General features: G+C 41.3%; 1 protein-coding gene across 3 annotated transcripts in view; it reads right to left on the bottom strand.

Annotated features, from left to right (window-relative positions):
* Nucleotides 1-22,158, bottom strand: part of TWSG1 (twisted gastrulation BMP signaling modulator 1) — a 90,450-nt gene that overhangs the window by 47,880 nt on the left and 20,412 nt on the right. For all 3 annotated transcript variants that reach the window (XM_064294723.1, XM_023543977.2, XM_003406385.4), the window contains one exon: nucleotides 17,404-17,503. In XM_064294723.1, coding sequence (XP_064150793.1) covers nucleotides 17,404-17,503 — 100 coding nt within the window. The remainder of the gene's footprint in view (nucleotides 1-17,403; nucleotides 17,504-22,158) is intronic.

Raw genomic sequence — 22,158 nt, 5'->3', positions numbered from 1 at the left:
CAATGTGGGTGGGGCAGATCCAAGCGGCATGGATGCTGCAGTTCCCGGCTGGCTGAGCCATGGCAGCCAGCCAGGAAGCTCGGAAGTAGAGCAGTGGGGAGAGGATGGGGGGTGGGAAAGGGTGTATTGCTGGTTACCGGGTGCTCTGTCTCCTGCTGGCAGCTCCGTGAAACTGCTCTCTCATGCTCCCTGTCCGCTGATCCCCGACAGGAGTCCAAGATGACAGATTCGTGCTGTGTTAGCTGGTAGGGCCCTCTGCACTTATCTCTCCTCGCACTTACCTGTCCTCTGTCAGTTTCTTATTCTATTTGGTGCTTGGTCGAGTTGTTTCTTCCTTTGACACTCTGAGTTCCAGGAATGGCAGCTGTCTCTGTTTTACTTAGTTTTTCGGCTCTTTGCTATGGAAGGACGGCATGGTGCTTCTGTCTATAGCACCATGTTGGTTGGAAGTCTGGACCAATGTTTTCTTATTGAGCTTCTGTGTTTTTTTGGAACTTCTATGCTTTCAAGTTTTTTTGTTTTGTTTCTGTGGACCACAGAATAATAAACTTTCAGCATATCTTGAAAAATTATTCTGCTTAATTATATGCCTCCTATCCTAGGGAATCCAGTTTCTTCTTGGAGATGTGCCTCTCTGACTCTTCATTTCCTGCTTTCGTCAGGACTAGTTTCCAGGGCCTCTTGGATAGTTATTGTCCTATGACTGTTCTTAACTGCTCTCTCAATTGTTTCCTTCAACCCATCTTTTTCTCTTTGTTGGTGTTCTGCCCTGTTTTTTTTGACTGGTCCTCTATTACACCCTTAAAAAATCGGTGTGTAAACTAAACTTTAAGTTACTGCTTCTTTAAAAATGTTTTTGTTTTATAGTCACATTCTTGATCAATAATTTGGTAGGTTCAGAATAATTTTCCCACTGACCACTTAAGGCACTGGTCCAGCAAAATTGATAAGAGGCCGGTCTAATTCTTATTCCTTACATATGACCTGTATTACTTTTTCTGAAATCTTTAGAATATTCTTTAACTTGTAAGTTGTATTATTTTATAAGGACGTGTCTAGATGGGAAGCCCTGGTGGCGTAGTGGTTAAGTGCTACAGCTGCTAACCAAGAGGTTGGCAGTTCAAATCCACCAGGTGCTCCTTGGAAACTCTATCGGGCAGTTCTACTCTGTCCTACAGGGTCTCTATGAGTCGGAATCGACTCAACGGCAGTGGGTTTGTTTGGATTTGGGTGTCTAGATGTAGATGATTTTTCATCCATCTTGCTCAGCACTCTGCAGGCTCATTAAAACAAGGAATTCATGGGGTTTTTTCCCTCAGCTTTGGGAAATTTTCTTCTATTATTTCTTTGATGACTTCCTCTCTTCTGTTTTTTATTCTTTTCTTGAGTGTCCATTTTTCTTAGATTTTCCATCTGTCTATCCACTCTATACACATGTTATCAGGAGGGTTCAGTCCCTGGAGAAGGAATTCATGTTTGGCCAAGTGGAAGGTCATCAGAACACAGGAAGACCCTCAATGAGAAGGACTGACGCAGTGACTGCAATAATGGGCTCGAGCATAACTACGATTGTGAGGATGGTGCAGGACCAGGTGGTATTTCGTTCTGTTGTACACAGGGTCCCTATGAGTCAGAACCGACTTGACGGCACCTAACAAAAACAATCTGCTCTATATCCTATGACTTTCCAATTTTATTTTCAGCCTCTCTTAATTTATAATTTTTCCAATCGAATTTTAAATGTGCAAATATTCTTTCTTGCTCCGACTGTTTTTCATAGTACGGATATAATATTTTCCCAAATTTCTCTAAAAGATAACAATCCGCTTTCTTAAACATTTCTTTTATTTCCTAAGGATTTCCTTCATGGCCTGCTATTTACCTGTTCTTTCTCTCCCAAGGTACTTGTGTTTTTCCTGCATGTCTAGTTCTTAGGCTGGAGACACCTCCATCTCCCATGATGCCTGAAGGAGGAAGCCATGACTATGGGGTACCAACCATATCCATTGGCCCTAGTTGTTGTTGTTAAGTTCTATCAAATTGGTTCTGACTCATGGTGACCGTACGTACAAAAGAACGGAACACTGTCTGGTCCTGCGCCACCCTCACAATCATTGTTATGCTTGATCCCATTGTTGCAGCCACTGTGTCAATCCGTCTCATTGAGGGTCTTCCTCTTTTTCACTGACCCTCTACTAAGAAAGATGTCCTTCTCCAGGGACTGGTACCTCCTGATAACATGTCCAAAATATGTGAGATGAAGTCTCACCATCCTTGCTTCTAAGCAGCATTCTGGCAGTACTTCTTCCAAGACAGATTTTTCATTCTTTTAGTAGTCCATGGTATATTCAAGATCCTTTGCCAACACCATAATTCAAAGGCGTCAATTCTTCTTCAATCTTCCTTATTCATCATCTACCTTTCGTGTGCACAAGAGGCAGCTGAAAACCCCAAGGTGTGGGTCAGCCGCACCTTAGTCTTCAAGGTGACAACTTTGCTTTTTAAACACTTTAAAGAGGTCTTTTGTAGCAGATTTACCCAATGAAATATGTCTTTTGATTTCTTAACTGCTGCTTCCACGCTTTCCAGTTAGTTCCTTCAATTTCTCTAGAGAGAAGCTCTCCAGCTTTTTTTTTTCCTAGAGGTAAGCTGTATTTCCAGTCGTATTCCTTTATTTCACTTTACTGGGGTCTCGCGTGGGAGGGGAAAAATGCATGAACCTGGACCACCATCTTGAACCAGAAGTCACATTTATTTACAGAAATTGGAAAATGTCATCAAACATTATCAATCATCTATTTTTCCTAGCTACTCTGACAGGATATTTTCACTTGAGAATCTTACAGGCACCTCAAACTGTCTATGCCGCCTTCTCCAACACCCCTGGGCCTTCCGTCCACATCCTCTGTCCTGGTTCTCTGTTACGATTTACCCACTCCCACAACCCCAAGCTCATTCTCCACTCCTGCCTCTCCCTCAATTCCTACTCCCCAAGTGTCACCAAGTCTGGTCCAGTTTAACCTTCTAATTACTTTTCCATTGAGGCCACATTTCCTCATTTCCTCTGCTACCACCCTAGAACAAGCCCCCATCAGACTGTGACTGGACTTGGAAACACGGTATTTTGATAGATTTTAAATTGTCCTCTACCCTTCTTCAGAAACTCCAGCTCCTTTAAAATGCTTATTATTGGGACTTACCATCCCTTATACCTCCTCTTGACTATTTGCACACTCAGCCACTTCTCCGTCATTCACTAATAACTTCAGAATTTCAATCACTATCTCATTTCTAAAGCCACTCACTTGTGGTACTTGTCATAGCAGCACTAGATAACTTAGACGCTCACTCATAGGTCAATCCTTCATTCCTCCCTTTCCCTCCTATCCTACATCCAATTCATATATTTCCTCAGTCTGTGCTCCACTATTTCTATGCTACCAAAAATCCTACTCTAACCCACCATCATCTTTTGCTTGAACTATTGCAACAGCCTCTAAATGATCCCTGTCTCTACCTTTTGCATCCTAAAGTCCATCTTCCACAGAGCCATCATTTTAAAATGTAGTTCAGATATCACCACGACAATCTCCAATGGGTTTACATTTCACTTAGGATATGATACCGCATAGCAATGGTCAGCACAAATCCAGTCCCCAAAATGTGGAGACTGATCCAGTTCTCACGTTCCCACTTCTCCATCCTTGTAGCCAGCTGCCCCTGCGGCACTCTCTCTCTGACCCTAGCCACCCCGGAGCTAGGTCAGAACTCACAAGCTAAAAGGACACTATCCTTCAGACTGCCAAATAGGCAGACACCAGCTACAAGTTTGGGGAGTCCACATAACACCCCAACCTTCTGACATGCTGGCCACAAATTTGTGGTTGGTTTCCCGTTACCCCTTCAAAATGTCAGCCGCAAGCATGGAAGTCCATATGACACCCTTACTTTCTGAACTGCTGGCTCCTACTGCCCCCTTTGGGTTCATTAATTCGCTGGAATAACGCACAGAATTCACACAGAGTTTATAAGGTCCCTATAAGTCAGAACTGACTCGACAGCAATGACTTATACCATACTTATGACTACAGATTCATTATAGCCAAAAAGAACACAAATGAAGAGACTCATGGGGCGAGATCTGGGAGGGTTTCCAATATGAAGTTTGCATGTCCAAGGGACATGCTACTCTCCCAAGGGCAGATGTTCTTGTCATCCAACAAGCCCTTTCAGCCTCAATGTTCAGGGCTTTTATTGGCCAATCCTTCATAATAGGCTAAATCATGCCCCTGAGGCTAGTTGATACTGACCTCACAGGTGAGTCTTTTCTGGTCTGGCCAGCCCCCAGACCATGGTACCCCCATTACTTCAAGCTTATTTCTCTGGAGCCAAGAACAAAGGCCACCTTACTTGGGATAAAACTAAGTCCATTACCCCACAAATCCAAACTCCTTTCCTGGCCTCTAAGACCTGCCCTTTACCTACCTCTACGACTTCTCTGTTCACCCTTCCCTTGTCTACAGTCACCTAGCCACACTGGTGTACTTGCTATTCTTCAAACTTCTATCTTTAACTACTGTGCTCCACACATTTATATTCTCATATTAAGTGGCCAGTTCAAATCATTCTGTTGTTAACTAAAATCACTGATCGCTATCATTTGCTGGAAGTAAAAAAATTTTTTTTTTTTGCTGGAAGTAGACTCTTGTTAATTCTATGCATAGTTAACTTTTCTAAAACGTAGAACCTTGCAGTACTGACAAAAGGAGGAAACATGAAAGTTCTTTGAGATGTTGGTGCACATAAGAGTCTTCTCTAAATGAAAAAAAAAAAATGACTAAAGTATTATTAAAAGATGCCTTTTTATCTAAGCAAAAATAAAGTTATTCTAAATGTATCTTGGCGCCCTGATGGCACAGTGGTTAAGAGCTATGGCAAGCTATGGCTGCTAACCAAAAGGTCTGCAGTTTGAATCCACCAACCGCTCCTTGGAAACCCTATGAGGCAGTTCTACTCTGTCCTATAGGGTCGCTATGAGTCAGAATTGACTCAACAGCAACTCATAATGGTAATGGTAAATGTATTTTAGAGTCCATTAAGTACAACTAGTGTCCCCAAGTTCCTTTCAGGGGGTCCGTCAGGTCAAAATCATTTTCATAGTAATACTAAGAAATTTTTTGCCCTTTAAAACTGTTTTAACATTTCCACCAGTGTTGCAAAAGCAATGGTGGTAGAACTCTTGGTGCCTTAACACAAATCAAAGCAATGGCCCTAAACTGTTACTAGGGGTCATTATTCTTCACCATCATACACACTCACAGCAAAAAAAAAAAAAGGCCAGTTTCAAGAAAGTCCTTAATGAAGCATGACGATTATTAATTTCATTAAAGGAAGACCCTTGAACATGAGGCTTTTTAATATTCTGTGTGATGAGTTGGGATATGCATAAAACACTTGCTACATATGAGCAACTCTCAAGGAAAAGCACTTGATGAGTTGCAAGCCGAACTAGCCACTTTTTTCTAGGAACACTTACTTGAAAGAATGACTACCAGACAAACTATGCTTATGAAGACTTGAGTATTTGGCAGACATTTACGAAAGAAGTAAATGTGTCATTTCAAGGAAAACAACTAAGAATATTTGTTGATGACAATAAAATATATGTTTTTAAGCAAAAGTTAGAATACTGAAAACTTGTATCTTCCACCATGAGCCTAACATTTTCCCAATGCTTAAGTACTTTTCTGCTGAAATCAATGGTGAAATTAACTAATGTGATTTTTTTTTTGCTATTTTCCAATGAGATGTGTCAGTATTTGGAAGATCGCATGATTCACTGAATGCCTACTTTACAAATGACCAACGCATGGGTAAAACCCATCAAAGTGTGAGAGAGACCAGTGGATTTTGATGTAACAGAGAATGAAGAGTTTCAAAATCTGGTTTCAAATACTACTTTGTAACTGATGTTTAAGAAACTCCGACTTTTCTAGTATCGGTGTGATATCAAAGAAGAACATCCTCAGCTATCTGAAAAAGCTATTAAAAGTTCTCCACCCTTTTCTAGCTACATAGTATTTTTGAGGCTGGATTTTCTTTCTATTCTTAGATCTTTAAAAAACACACCATAACCAATTAAAATTTTCAAAATGTAAAGGGGTCCTACAATTAAACTGAGAACAGTGGCATCAGAAGAACAGATGGTAAGAGGCTGTGTCCATTGCACCTGGGTCCCCAAAGCAGACTATGCCCTGCAGTTACCCAGGAAGGCAATGGGATTCACAGCATGTGATCGAATAAACAGACACCCTGGTGGCGGAGTGGTTAAGTGCTATGGCTGCTAACCAAAGGGTCTGCAGTTCGAATCCGCCAGGCACTCCTTGGAAACTCTATGGGGCAGTTCTACTCTGTCCTATAGGGTCGCTATGAGTCGGAATCGACTCGACCGCACTAGGGGTTTCTGGGATTGAATAAACTTTATTTTGACTGGGGTACCATCCAAAGTACACTGAAGTTTTCACTGCTGGCTCTTAAGTTCCCTCAGCATGAACAAAGGTGGTAAATCAGAATCTCCAGAGGGTATATATAGTTTTAAAATAACCATACTGAATACAGTAATATAATTTTCTTTTTCTAAAAACAAATCAACTGTTGTTTCAAACTACAGATTACAACAACTATTGGCTGATGCAGTGATGTGAAAAGACACCACTAAGACACGTAACAGCCGCAACTGAACAAGTCTGAACGCTGGGGGCACACTGGGGTCCAGAGCAGCTTCCTTGTCCTTTTGAAATCTGTGCCCTGTTTTGATAAACATAAAAATTTCACTATCATCTGTATTCTCTCATGTTGTCATAGGCTATTTATGCAATGCCTCTCAATGCAAACTAAATGTATAATGCCAAGTACAGTTTGGCAGAGGCAATTTTATGAAGGGCCAAAACAATGCCGTTCTCAGATGGTCTAGCAAATCCAAAGGTAAAATTTAGCATTCATAGAATATAGCTTTGTCCCCAATCCCAATTAGTTGTATGGAGATCATGAAAAATCCTTAGTTTAAGAAAAACAGTTATAATGGCTACAAATGAAACATACTATGTCATGATGTGATGTTAGAATGAGTTACCTTCACTGTCCTCGTAACAAGAAGCTGTATAATGTTAACAGTTTACAGAGCACAGACCGTCTAGACAGACAACCTGGCCTGAGTCCCAGCTTTTCTGCATGCTAGGTTTACAACCTAAGGCAGGTCATTTAAGCTTTCTGGTCTCATTTCCTCATCTGTAAAACGGCTTCATCTGGCACCCCAGATGGGACTCAGCAGAGACTCCGGCTCAGGGTAAGTTAGGTCCTGAGACTTCCTCCGAAGGGCACCCCGATCCTCCACTGGGACAGGAGGACTTTCCAGGCGGCATCAACACTGAACCAGACAACCCGCGAGTCCCCCGTTGGAGAACAGAAACGTTCTGACAGGTACCTATTTTAAGTTTCATTCTGAAGTAGCTACTAGGTGGTAAGTTGTGTCCTCGGTAGCAGGTGTTATTAGGCCTTGTGGTGACCTCGCTGTCTCCTGGGGCTGAGTCCCCACCTGCATGAGGGCACAGCCCTTGATCCCCACACCTCAGAGGACACCTGTGGAGACTGTTGCTGTGTCCTGAAGCTGAGCTCCCACCTGCATGAGGGCACAGCCCTTGACCCCCACACCCAGAGGACACCTGTGGAGACTGTTGCTGTGTCCTGAAGCTGAGTCCCCACCTGCATGAGGGCACAGGTCTCCATCTGTTCTTTTGTCTTAACCCCTGCATGTTATTTTGGTCAGAATCTGGTTACGGGAGCTGGTTAAGAAATGCTGTCTTTGTGTCTTGGACCCCGTTTGTCTCGTGTGTTAGCTATGAAGACTCAACTGGCTCGAGTCCAGGACCCTCCCTGCGCAGGATGGTTTTACTTCTCTCTCTCTTCTGAGGAGTGAAACGTTATTCTAATTTTAGATACTAAGTCTTGTGTAAGACACTAACTTAGTTGGACCAAAATACACTCCTTACAAATATTGGCTATGGAAAGTGTGGTACCTGAATTGTACCCCTGAGATTATTTATCAAGGTAACCAAGTACTGCACCTCCGTATAGCCAGGGCTTCTCGAATACATCCTTCTCCTTTGGCTGACTAGTTAGAAGGGACACAGTCTATAAGCAAGATGGGCACCGGTCAGTCCAACCCTAAACCATCCCCCTTAGAGTGCATCTTGACCCATTGGGATTTTTTTCTTAAACTGGCGACACCAGGAGGAAGTGTTTGAGCTTCCCCTGTGGCACCGCTTAGCCTCAGTATTACTTAGAAGATCAGAAGTGGCCGGCCGAGGAAAGTCTGAATTATAACACCACTTTGCAGTTAGATTTGTTTTCTAAGAAAACTTATAAATGGGATGAGGTACCTTATGTTGAAATGTTCACCACTCTATATTATAAACAGGGATTACAGCAGCAATGCAAATTGATGGTTCTGGTTAATCAGAAGTCTAAACAAGTTCTCGAGGCAGAAGAGTCCAAGGTTGTGGCGGGACTGCCACCCCCATAATCCTATTTACCCTCATATTCCCCAAGTTGCTGCCGCCGACCGTGGCCCCGCCGATCCTAGGGCCCCAGAAAGAGGAAGGATCTTCCAACCTTACACCCGCAGTGATGCTACATTTGGCCATGGACAGTCTGTTTCCTCAACTAGCCAGAGTACTGACAAAGAGGGTGACCCAGAAGTGGCCAATTCCCTCTAAGAGAGGCACCAGCTGGAACAGGAGTGGACGGGAGAATCAGGAACACTTGGGTGCATATCCCCTTCACCACTTCAGATTTGTTTAACTGGAAGAATAACCTCCGAACCTACCATCAAGATCCTCAAAAGATGCACAACATGTTTTCATCCATCTTTAACACCCATCAGCCCACCTGGGCAGACTGCCAGCCCCTGTGGGAAGTTCTTCTCTCCTCTGAAAAGAGGAGAATGGTCTTGGAAAAGGCTAGACAGTTTGCTGATTAAGAACATAATGAGTACCCCCAAAATCCTGACAAACTGCCAGCAATAACACAGTCCCTGGAGTTGATCCAGAGTGGGATTACAATTTGAAGGAGGGCATGGGTAGGCTGAGGCATTATAGAAAGTACTTACTAGAAGGCCTTAAAACTAGGGTACAGAAACAGAAAAACCTCTCAAAAATTTATAAAGTAATTAAGAGACCTAAAGTAAACCCCTCTTGAAAGAATTTTTCAGGCCTCCCAGAGACACACTGACATGGATCCTGAAGCTACTGAGAATCAACGAATGGTTAATATCATCTTCACAGGACAAAGCTCTACAGGTATCTGTAAAAAACTCCAGAAACTGGACAGAAGACCAGGTATGCCTATCTCTCAATTAGTGGAAATAGCCTTTAAAGTTTTTAATAATGGGGGCCAGGAACAAGAGCAGAAGGAACCCCGCCGAGCAAAACAACACGCTACCCTGCTGGTGGCAGCCTTAACCAAGAAACCATTCCCCTCACAACATCGACCAGAGTCAAGAGAATGGAAAAAACCCTGCCAGTGCAATGCTGGCCCCCTGAAAAGAGACCAAGGTGTCTATTGTCAGAAAGAGAGACGCTGGAAAAACGAATGCCCTGAAGGAGACCAGCCGGCAAAGCATATGGTGAGTGACCCCCAGCCATGAAGAGGCCCAGGGCTTCCCACAGACTAGCTCCAAGCAGGAGAAACCATCACCATCTCCCCTGAAGAGCCCCAGGTTTCATTCTGTTGTACATAGGGTCACTATGAGTCGGAACTGACTAGATGGCACCTACCAACAATAACATACCGTTTAAAATACCATACTAGGTATTTTAAAATACCAGGAATAAACCTATCCAGGGACGTAAAAGACATAAATACAATGAAAATTACAAAGCACTACGACAAGAGACTAAAAGAGAGATCTACATAAATGGAAGGACATTCCATGCTCATAGACTGGTAGACTTAATCCAATCCTGATCCAAATTCCAACAATATTCTTTACTGAATGGAAAAAACTAATCACAAACTTTATATGGAAAGGAAAGAGGTCCCAAATAGCCAAAGCAATATTGAGTAAGAAGACCGAAGTAGGAAGCCTAACACTCCCCCATCTCAAAACATACTATACAGCTACAGTAATCAAAATGGCTTGGTACTGGTTCAACGACAGACACATAAACCTTTGGAACAGAACTGAGAACCCCCAGAAGTAAATTCATTCATCTATGGACAGCTGATTCTTTTTTTTAATTAATTTATTTACTGTGTTTTAAGTGAAAGTTTACAAATCAAGTCAGTCTCTCATACAAAAGATTATATACACCAAGCTATATACTCCTAGCTCCTCTCCCCTTAATGAATCAGTATACACCTCCTCTCCACCCTGTATTCCCTGTGTCCATTCAGCCAGCTCCTGTCCCCCTCTTCCTCCTTATCTCGCCTCCAGATAGGAGTTGCCCACCTGTGTATGACTCATGTGTCTACTCGAGTCAAGAAGCATACTCCTCACCAGTATCACTATCTATCCTACAGTCTAGTCCAATCCCTGTGTGGAGAGTTGGTGTCAGGAATGGTTTCAATCCTGGGCTAACAAAGGGTCCGGGGTCCCTCTAGTCTCAGTCAGACCATTAAGCCTGTTTTTTTCACAAGAATTTGAGATCTACATCCCACCGTTCACCTGCTCCATCAGGGATTCTCTGTTGTGTTCCCTGTCAGGGCAGTGATCGGTGGTAGCCAGGCACCATCTAATTCTTCTGGTCTCAGGCTGTTGGAGTCTCTGGTTTATGTGGGCTCATCTTTACCATGTCTTTGGTGTTCTTCATTCTCCTTTGCTCCAGGTGGGTTGAGACCAATTGACGCATCTTACATGCTAGCATAGAGGACCCCAGGCACCTCTCACCAAAGTGGATTGCAGAAGGTTTTCTTAATACATTTTGTTATGCCAACTGATCTAGATGTCCCTGAAACCATGGTCCCCAAACCTCTGTCCCTGCTACTCTGGCCTTCAAAGAGTTTAGTTGTATTCAGAAAACTTTGCTTTTGGTTTAGTCCAGTTGTGCTGACCTCTCCAGTATTGTGCATTGTCTTCACTTAAAATAGTTCTAGTCTACTATCTAATTAGCAAATACCCCTCTCCCTCCCTCCCCTACCCTCACAAACATCAAAGAATATTTTCTTCTGTGTTTAAACTTTTTCTAGAGTTCTTATAATAGCGGTGTCATACAATACTTCTCCTTTTGCAACTGACTAATTTCACTCAGCATAATGCCTTCCAGATTTCTCCATGCTATGTTTCACAGATTCATAGTTGTTCTTAATCGTTGCGTAGTATTCCATTATGTGAATATACCATAATTTATTTATCCATTCATCCACTGATGGGCACCTTGGCTGCTTCCATTTTTTGCTATTGTAAACAGTGCTGCAATGAACATGGGTATTTATCTGTTCTTGTAAAGGCTCTTATGTCTCTAGGATATATTCCAAGGAGTGGGATTGCTGGATCGTATGGTAGTTCTATTTCTAGTTTTTTAAGTCAATACCAAATCGATTTCCAAAGTGGTTGTACCATTTTACATTCCCACCAGCAGTGTGTAAGTGTTCCAATCTCTCCACAACCTCTCCAACATTTATTATATTGTGGTTTTTGGATTACTGCCAGCCTTATTGGGGAGCTGTAGTTTTGATTTGCATTTTTCTAATGGCTAATGATTGTGACCATTTCCTCATGTATCTTTAGTTACCTGAAAAGTCTTCTCTGGAGAACTGCCTGTTCACATCCTTTGCCCATTTTTTAATTGAGTTATTTGTCTTTTTGTTGTTTGACTTTTGTAGTATCATGTAGATTTTAGAGATCAGATGCTCATCAGAAATGTCATAGCTAAAAACTTTTTCCCAGTCTGTAGGTAATCTTTTCACTCTTTTGGTGAAGTCTTTGGATGAGCATAGGTGTTTCATTTTTAGGAGCTTTCAGTCATCTGAATTTCAGTTATGGTTTTTGTGCACTGTTAGTAACGTTTTGTATACTGTTTATGTCATGTATTAGGGCTCCTAGGGTTACATAAATGATTTTTGACAAGTGGTTAGAATCCATTCAATGAGGGTATAAACAGTCTCTTCAACAAATGGTACTAGCAAAATTGGATATCCACTTGCAGAAAATGAAACAATAAAGACCAATGATGAATCTGCAAAACATTTCACAACATGGTATGCTGAGTGAAATAGGTCAATCACAAAAAGACAAATACTGTATAAGACCACTATTATAAAAACTCATGAAAAGGCTTACATACAGAAAGAAACAATCTTTGATGGTTAAGAGAGTGGGGAGGGAAAAACACTAAATAGACAATAGATAAGTGATAACTCTAGTGACGGGTCAGATAGTACACAACACTGGGGAAGTCAGCACAACTTGATGAAGGCAAAGTCATAGAAGCTTCATAGACACATCCAAACTCCCTGAGGGACCAGATTACTGGGCTGAGGGCTAGGGACCATGGTCTTGGGGGACATGTAGCTCAACTGGCATAACACAGTTTATAAACAAAATATTCTACATCCCACTTAAATGAGTAGTGTTTGGGGTTTTAAAAGCTTATGAGTGGCCATCTAAGATACTCCACTGATCCCACCCCATCTGGTGCAAGGAAGAATGAAGAAAACCAAAGACACAAGGGAAAGACTAGTCCAAAGGACTAGCGGACCACAACTACCACAGCCTCTACAAGACTGAGTCCAACACAGCTAGACGGTGCCTGGCTCCAATACCAGCTGTTCTGACAGGGATCACAATAGAGGGTCCCGGACAGAGCTGGAGAAAAACACAGAACAAAATTCTAACTCACAAAAAAAGGACCAGACTAACTGGCCTGACAGAGATGGGAGAAACCCCGAAAACATGGCCCACAGACACCCTTTTAACTTAGTACTGAAGTTATACCTGAGGTTCACCCTTCAGCCAAAGATTAGACAAGCCCATAAAACTAAATAAGCACACCAGCCCAGGGATAAGGATGAGAGGGCAGGAGGGGACAGGAAAGCTGGTAAGGGGAAACCCAAGGTCAAGAAAGGGAGAGTGTTAACACATTGTGGGATCGGCAGCCAATGTCACAAAGCAGTATGTGTATTAATTGTTTAATGAGAAACTAATTTGCTCTGTAAACCTTGATCTAAAGCACAATGAAAAAAATAATCAGCAAATTTCTTTCTAGTAGCAAAGATATTCATCATGATTACTTCCTATCTCATCACAGAGCATCATAAATATGCAATTTTTAATAAATCCACTACATCAGTGACGTCTTGTTGTTATTGGTTGCCATTGAGTCGGTTTTGACTCACAGTGACCCCATGTGACAGAGTAGAACTTCCCCACAGGTTTTTTGTGGCTGTAATCTTTCATAGGTTTTTCTTGACTGTAATCTTTATGGAAGCAGATCATCAGGTCTTTTTCCTGCAGAGCTGCTGGGTGGGTTTGAACCACTAACCTTTCAGTCAGCAGCCAAGCGCTTAACTGTTGTGCCACAAGGGCTCCTATATTATAAAACTCATAAAACAAAATCCAAACTCACTGCCTTTGAGTCGATTTCGACTCATAATGACTCTATAGGATAGAGTAGAACTGGTCTATAGGGTTTCCAAGGAGCAGCTGGTAGATTCGACCTTTTGGTTAGCAGCCGAGCTCTTAACCACTATCGCATCAGGGCTCCAGGACATTATGTTGTTGCAGGTGCCGTTGAGTCAGTTCCAACTCATGGTAAACCTATGTACGACAGAATGAAACACTGCCCAGTCCTGCACCATCGTCAAGATTGTTGTCATGCTTGACACTGTAGAGCATATACTCTAAACCAAAGAAACAAGGGCCCACTTTGGACTCCTCTGAGCTGTGCAACTTCATTCTTCTTCAGGAACTCCTCACCTACATTAGGCAATACGTGACCTCCTGACCTCAGACTGAGGAGACAGTGTTGACCTGCATATTATACATTGCTGTTGTTAGCTGCTGCTGAGGCTAAGTCGACCCCTGACTCATGGCAGTGCCATGCACAAAGGAACGAAATGCTGCCCTGTCCTGTGCCTTAGGGTTTTCGCTGGCTGATTTTCGGGAGCAAATTGCCAGGTTTTTCTTCCTAGTCTTAGTCTGAGGCTGAAACCTGTTCCACATCATAACAACATGCAATCCACCACAGATGGACAGGTGGTGGCTGCCCAGGAAGTGCACTGGCTGGAAAACTAATCCCGATCTCCCGTATGCATAGCCAGAACTCTACCAATGAACCACCAATGCTGCACATATTATATACTACAAACCAAAACAAACTCGTTGCCATCCAGTCAATTCCGACTCGTGGCGACCGTATAGGACAGAACAGAACTGTCCCATGGGGTTTCCAAGGAGCAGCTGAGAGATTCGAACTGTCGACATTTTGGTTAGCGGCTGAGCTCTGAAATCACTGCACTGGCTAGCAAAGATTAATTTCTTTCTCAATTTTAATATAAAAATTAATATAAAAAGAGGTCCTGGTAGGAGGAGGGACAAATAGGTGAAGCACAGAACATTTTTAGGGCAGTGAACCTCTTCTGCACGATAGTGTAATGGTAGATACATGATATTAAGTATTTGTCAAAACCCACGTTAATAATAACATATCACTATTGGTTCATCAACTGTAGCAAGTGTACAGGGCTTGAGAGAGGCTACCTGGGAACTCTCTGCACTTTCTCATAATTTTTCTGAAAAACTACAACTGCTCTAAGAAATAAAGTCCATTTAAAAAAAAAGAAAAATGAAACAAGATCCATACCTCACACCATACACAAAAACTAACTCAAATGGATCAAAGACCTAAATGTTAAAGCTAAATATAAAGTTCTTGGACGACAACACAGGGACAAAACTATGGGACCTAATTAAAAAAAAAAAAAGATTATCAAACACAAATACATGAACAGCAGAAGTCAAATTAGATAACTGGGACTTCATAAAAATGAAATACCTAGGCTCATCAAGAGTAAAAGACTGGGAAAAAATCTCTGGAAAGGACATATCTGATAAGGGTCTAATATCTAAAATACGCAGAAAACTTCAACAACTCAATAACAAAAAAATAAACAACCCAATTAAAAAATGGGCAACTGACATGAGCAGACACTTCACCAGAGGACATTTAAGCAACAACCGACAAATGAAAAGATGTTCGTGATCATTAGCTATTAGAGAGATGCAAATCAAAACTACAATGAGGTATCATCTTACCCCTGCCAAACCGGCACTAATAAAAACACAAAAAACAAATGCTGGAGAGGAAGTGGGAGACTGGAACCCTTATCCATTGCTCGTGGGATCAATGGTACAACCAGTATGGAAAACAGCATAGTGCTTCCCAAAAAAAAACTAGAAATAGAGCTATCTTATGATCCAGAAAGCCCATTCCTAAATATATACTCTCGAGATCTAAGAGCAGTGCCATGAACAGACATATGCACATCTATGTTCACTGCAGCAGTATTCACAGTAACAAAATGATGGGAAAAACCTAAGTGCCACCAACAGATAAACAAAATGTGGTACATACATGCAATGGAATGCTATGCAGCCATAAAGAATAATGAGTACTCGAAACACCTTAATGTGGATGCATCTGGAGGATATTATGCTGTGTGATGTAAGTCAATAATGAAAGGACAAATATTTTATAATCTTTTATAAAAAGATAAAAATAGGTATTTATAGGGAGGATAACATTCACTGGTGGTTACTGGGGATGGGGGAGGGTAACTCTCTAGATAGCTGATAACCGTTATTTTTGGTGAGGATAAATGCCACACTGAATATGGGTGAAGTGTGCACAGCTTGACCACAGCAAAAGACATCACCAAGATCTACACAAGAAAAAGGGACCCTTTAGTAACCTCTATGGCAACAACAGTAGCAAGAGCAACCAAAAAATGTACGTACACATATATATATATGTGTATAGGTACGTATGTGGAAGCACATACGTAAGTATGTATAGGTGTACATAGAATCCTGGTGGCACAGTGGTTAAGGGCTCAGATGCTAATCAAAAATGTTGCCAGTTTGAATCCACCAGCTCCTCCTTGGAAACCCTACAGGGCAGTTCTACTCTGTCCTATTGAGTCTATAGGTTGATATGAGTCAGAATTGATCAGATGGCAATGGGTTTGGTTTATGGTTTTACAGGTGCATCCAAATTTTTTTTTTTTTTTAATATTTGTATATGTGTGCATGTGTGTGTGCATGCACGTATATTCATATATACAATAAAGCACATGGGGAACACACACATGCACACACACAAACCCTATTGGGAAGATAAGAGGAAAAGAAAACTAAATCCTCAATCATAACAGGAAGCCAACTGATAAAATCGAAGAATCAAGGATTCTTTGTAAGGATATTATTTAGAATTATGGAAGTAACACAAGTAAGAAATAAAAGTGGTTGTCTCTTGGCACAGAATCAAAAAATTGGGAAGAAGTGAGACACGGATTGTCTTGGCACTCTCTGATTTCCTAAGTGTGCGTATGTCTCATTTTGATAAAAACTGAAATTAATGTAAAAGAATCAGTACGATACCATGCCTGTTCTTGAGGAGTTGATACTCTATTGGAAGGAAACGCAAAACCACAATTACAGCATGTGACAGAAGCTGGCAATCTACACGGCACAAGGGTCCTGTCTCAAACAGACAGTGAGGCTTCTGAGGAAAGGGGGTACTCGAGAGGGGGTTTTAAAAGACGAGACAGGATTAGCTGGTCGAGAAGGGGACGACGGATGTTTCTTCCAGCAAGTCTACACACATCCGTTTTCCTTCTAAAACACACTTTTGTACCTTGTTGTTTTTACTTAAAATATCTTGAAGACTGTTCCTCAGAAAGCCTATAAAAACAGCTTTTAGTTTCCCAAGGATATTCTCCTGAAGGCTTATATTAAGGAAGATAATCTATTTTTTAATATGCTAAGTACTTATTTTTTATTTGTGAACACAATACCTTTTTTTAATAAAAAAATTCAACAAAGTAAAAACTTCAAAATACAAAGTAAAAATTCCCTCTTACTCCCTCACTCCTGTTTCCCAAAGACAAGCAGTTTTAATTTCGGTATATATCCTCCCAGACTTTTTTCTGTAAAAATTAAAATACATGAATGCATAAATACTATTCAATACAAACAAATGCAATAATATCATGTTCTATATGCCTCTTATGTCCTATACACATACTTGTCTATACACATAAAAGACAGTTCTAGATATTCCTTAAAGTCTCGGAAAATCAAGGTTCTGTGCGAAGGAACACTAGAAAGATTTACTGGCTGTAACTTACCGACGCAGTCACAGCACTCATCCCACAGGGTGCCCAGACAAAGCATACACTCTTTACAACAGGAGCAATTGCCTTCTCCAGGCCGGCACTGGCACAGCTCCTAAAAACCAAACACATGTTTAAACTTAAAATTCCAAATAATTGTATTTTACATTGTTTCTTTTTTCAGCATAAAAAATACAATACTTGCATTTACATTCAACATCATTAATGATTTGTAGGAACATCAATATTTACAATGCCAAGTAGATATTTTCTTTCTTTAGGACAAATTCAGCAAAAAACACTTTTGGATGGTTCTATCTTATTTTGTGGGCATCTTATTTTGAAACAAAGACGTTTTCCTTTATAACCTGTAACTTTATCTCCTCACCTTCCAAAAACAAATGATTCAGTACAGGAACCATACCTACACTGCACAGCTCTGAGACTCACGGTCCCAGTTAATCTAAACAACTGCCCACTTGCAGCGGCAGCATCCAGGACTGGCTAATGGCTGAGGAAGCTTTAGCTCTCATCTTCTCCAGCCCCCTCCCCTCCTTTAAAAGATATGGACAACTGTGGTTTCTCGATCTTACGTAAAGTATGAATAAAAGCACCGGGTAAAAACTGCTATTTTTGTTGATCTGCAACATATTTAAACCAAACAAACAATGTGCTTTGTGTGGTAGATTGTGGAGAAGGCAGCAATTACCCCTCATCCTGTATGCATGCACCCTCTTTGCAATAAAACCTTGCAGTTTCTCCAATCAAGGGAGAGGGCTGATTTCCAGACTCCTGAATTTAGGCAGTCACAAGACTTGTTTGAGCAACAGAATCTGGTGGGAGCAAAGCTGTGTCAGTTCTGAGTCTATGCCTCAAGAAGCCTTGAGTGCTTCCACTCTTTCTCTTAGAACTTTGCCCAGCTGGCATGTGAATCCTGGCATAACCTGTTAAAAGATAGAAGACCTCATGAAATAGTGACAAGTTGGTCCAAATGAAACTATCCTAGAGGAGCCAGCCACCAACCAACCCAGCAGCTGGCAAGAGACACATGAATGAGCCCAGAAAAGCCACTCAGCTGAACAAGACCTAAATCGCCAGGCTACGGAAACAAGAGTTAAAAAAACAGTCGTCACTAAATTTTGGAGTACTTTGCTATTCCATGAAACCAATACAGCTTGCTCCATAAACGAAATTTTAAGGCAATTAATTCCTTTAACCTTGCCCATGAGACTGCCACAGCACAACAAACCCAACTTCCATGGGAACGCGGTGGCCATCACAGCCTATTTGGCTTCCCCAGTTTGAGATATACCATATATATTTTATAAGAAAAACACTAATACTTTTGATTTCAACGGAAATAACTATCTTATGACAAAACTGATTTTACCCTCGGCTTAGGAGGAACCTCACAGGTCAATACACCATACTTCCATCTATCACTTGAATCTCTTCTGAAACATTCCAGCATATGGGTCACTCCAGCCCACAGAGGATGAATAACTTAATAACCCAGAATAGCCTGTCCCAATTTCGTAACACTCTAGTGTTTTCTTATGGTGAACTCAAGTCTGCTTCCCAGTAGCCTGCTCTTTAAGACTCCCCTGCCACCTGCCAACAAATATAATAAATTTCTTTTCACAAAGCCATTGTAATTTTCTAAGGTATTAGTTACTGGCACTAGATGGTTTGGAATGTCTGTTCCACCTAATTGCCACCCATCCGTGACTCCCCTCTTCCTGTGTTTCTCCAGCTGCGTTTTGAACCTTTCTTCTCCCTGGTTACATACAACCGGAACAAGGCAGACTGAAGCGGGGTCAATCAGAGTCTCTCCAAGATTCTGGAAGTGGCACCTAGACATCTGTCAATCTCTGTTAAGCACTTGAGCTGGAGGTTGATGCAAGCCTGGGACTGGGGAGACAGTGTCAGGCCACATGCATGGTCACCAGGAGAAGAAACATAAATGAAAGAGACTCACAAGAAGCAGCAGAAGAGAGAGACCATGTAGTACGGGATTGCTGCTGCTGGGTGCAGTTGAGTCAATTCTGACTCACAGCAACCCTACAGGACAGAATAGAACTGTGCCATAGGGTTTCCTAAGCTGTAATCTTTACAGGGGCAGATCATCAGGTCTTTTCTTCTGGAGTGCAGCTGGTGGGTTCAAACCACTGACCTTTCGGTTAGCAGCTGAGAGCTTAACCACTGTGATACCAGGGCCCCTTTAGCATTGGAAAGGGGAGAGAAAAAGCTATATTGATTCCTAATGATGCTCTAGCTCTTGGTTCTAGTCCTAGCGCACTTCTGTTCCTAGGACTGTTGAGGTATTCTTATTAGTTGGAGAAGACTTTAGTTATTTCCAACTGACAAGGCCCTCATTAAAACAAAACAGTGTCTGTCTTTACAACCTGCCTACTCATTTAAGGAGCCCTGGTGGCACAGCGGTTAAAGTGGTCGACTGCTAACTGAGAGGTTAGCAGTCTGAAATCACCAGTGGATCCATGGGAAAGAGATGTTACAGTCTGCTTCCACAGAGATTTACAGGCTTGCAAACCCCATGGGGTCACTATGAGTTAGAATCGACTCAATGGTAGTAGGTTTGGTTTGGGGTACCTGTTTTAGATGAAATTCTCCCAGAGTTCTTTGGATGTTTCCCAACGATTTGATGTTAAATTGTATCACCCTGCAATTAGCTTTGTCATTAGCTCTAAGTATGGTGATCTTAAATAACACCCCACTTCAGGGTATAATGTAACTAGGAAAAATCAGCTGACCTCTCCCCTCCTTGATTCCTGACACTACTTTTTTTTTTAACTAACTAAAATCAGTTTGTTTTGGGTAGCAACATGCTAAGTCAGTGACCGATCTACTTTTAAACTATTCCAGTAAATTTGAGACTTAATGGAACACTGTTGATACGCATGCTTTAAAAAACTGACTAGTGCTATCTAACCTTTGTTTCCCTAAGTCAACAATAGTGTTTTTAAAACTTAAATATCTAGCCCTATGAAGTTCACCTTATTTCTAGACCATCAAAACCAGTCCAACATTCTCATATGACAGGATTTTTTTGCAATACTGACTTTAATTTCTTTTTTTATTTTCTTTTCTCAAAGTCCCTTAGCAAGTACATAGCATTTTCAAGAATTTGTATTTGCGCTGCTTTCTAATTAATTCACTAGTTTCTGTGGCCTAATATATACAAGTCATGGCAGAATTCTGTGTACTGGAGCCACACTCACGTAATGCTGATACGTACGCACCTCCGCGAGTCATGCTAGAGAAGAGGTATGACTCCTAAAAGGGCACGGCCTTATTGAGAAGTACAAATGCTTAATCACGAAACTGGTGACACCAGAGTCACACAGCTCAAACTTACTCAGAAATCTAGAATTAAAAAAAAAGAATTGCCAAAGCTATACTTTCTCTGTGACTTGTTTCTCCGTCTTTGAAGTCAGAGGGCATTTTTTTAAGCTCATATTAAAAAATAAATAAATAAATCATCAGCATAAAGGATACTATTATCAAATTTTTATTTTATTGTGGTGAAATATATGTAACAAAAAATTTGCCATTTCAACTATTTTGATAATTTCTTTTTTAGTTTATAAAGTTTACCACTTAATCACAAGAAATAAAGCCTCTTTAATTTTAGTTTCTAAGATAAAGAGAAAATATCCCTTTACTATTTTAGTTACTTGTACTGACATTACTCATTTAAGCTAACTCAGGAGAAACAATTTAGAAAAGTACAAATGTATTCAAAGAATATAGCATCTCCCTTTGTGAACCCAAGATGGAGTCACTTATGCCAAGCCAGGGTCAGCAAATTGAAACCTAGCTAGATTCTCTTTACCGTAATTGCCTGACCTTCCCAGGAGCAGAAACCTACGTCAACCAATCCAAGCTTGCTATCTCAGCTACAGTCTCAATATGCCATATAAGGAAAGTTACTTAGAACTAACCAATCACTCTTTGCCCAGCTCTACTTCTTTGTTCTTACACTTTGATGCCCAAATAATTTGGGTCTTTTCCACTTGTCCTTGGGAGCCAGATCAGACACTCCCCAACCAATGAATCGCAAATAAAGTTTATGAGTTTGTACACAAATTTAATCTTGTGAAAATTGTATTTTTAACACCTTTTTCCTATCAATCTGTTTTCAAATGATTGCTTGTTAAATGAATTACAGCCCATTATGCTAAATAACTTAAAAATGAGTATCAATTTAATGGCTTCTATTAGAGAAGGAGCCCTGGAGGTACAGTGGTTAAATGCCTGGTTGCTAACGTCGGCAATGTGAACCCACCAGCTGCACCCAGGAGAAAGATGTGGCAGTCTGCTTCTGTAAAGATTACAGCCTTGGAAGCTCCATGGGACAGTTCTACTCTGTCCTATAAGGTCGCTAGGAGTTGGGGTCCACTCCATGCCAATGGGTTTGGTTTTTGGTTATTAAAGAAATCCAGTCCTTAAAGCATTCATTATGCCTTTTACTGTCATGTATTTGTGAGGTGTTTTAAATTGTAATGAAAGGGTGGGCAATACCGTAAGATAACCGCTAACTAATGAGAGGTTAAAACTAACATCCTATTTAAAAGCTGCATGAACTTGCCTGGATAATCTAACCTGAAGATTAAATGTATTTCACAGCCTCTTAATAGCAGTTGTTAAGAGCTACGGCTGCTAACCAAAGATCAGCAGTTCTAATCCACCCTCTCTGCTCCTTCGAAGCCCCGTGGGGCAGTTCTACTCTATCCTACGGGGTCGCTATCA

Source organism: Loxodonta africana, chromosome 11 (assembly GCF_030014295.1).
Source record: "Loxodonta africana isolate mLoxAfr1 chromosome 11, mLoxAfr1.hap2, whole genome shotgun sequence".
NCBI lineage: Eukaryota > Metazoa > Chordata > Mammalia > Proboscidea > Elephantidae > Loxodonta > Loxodonta africana.
Note: the sequence above shows the minus strand (reverse complement) of the source record. Positions and strands in the feature narration are given on the sequence as shown.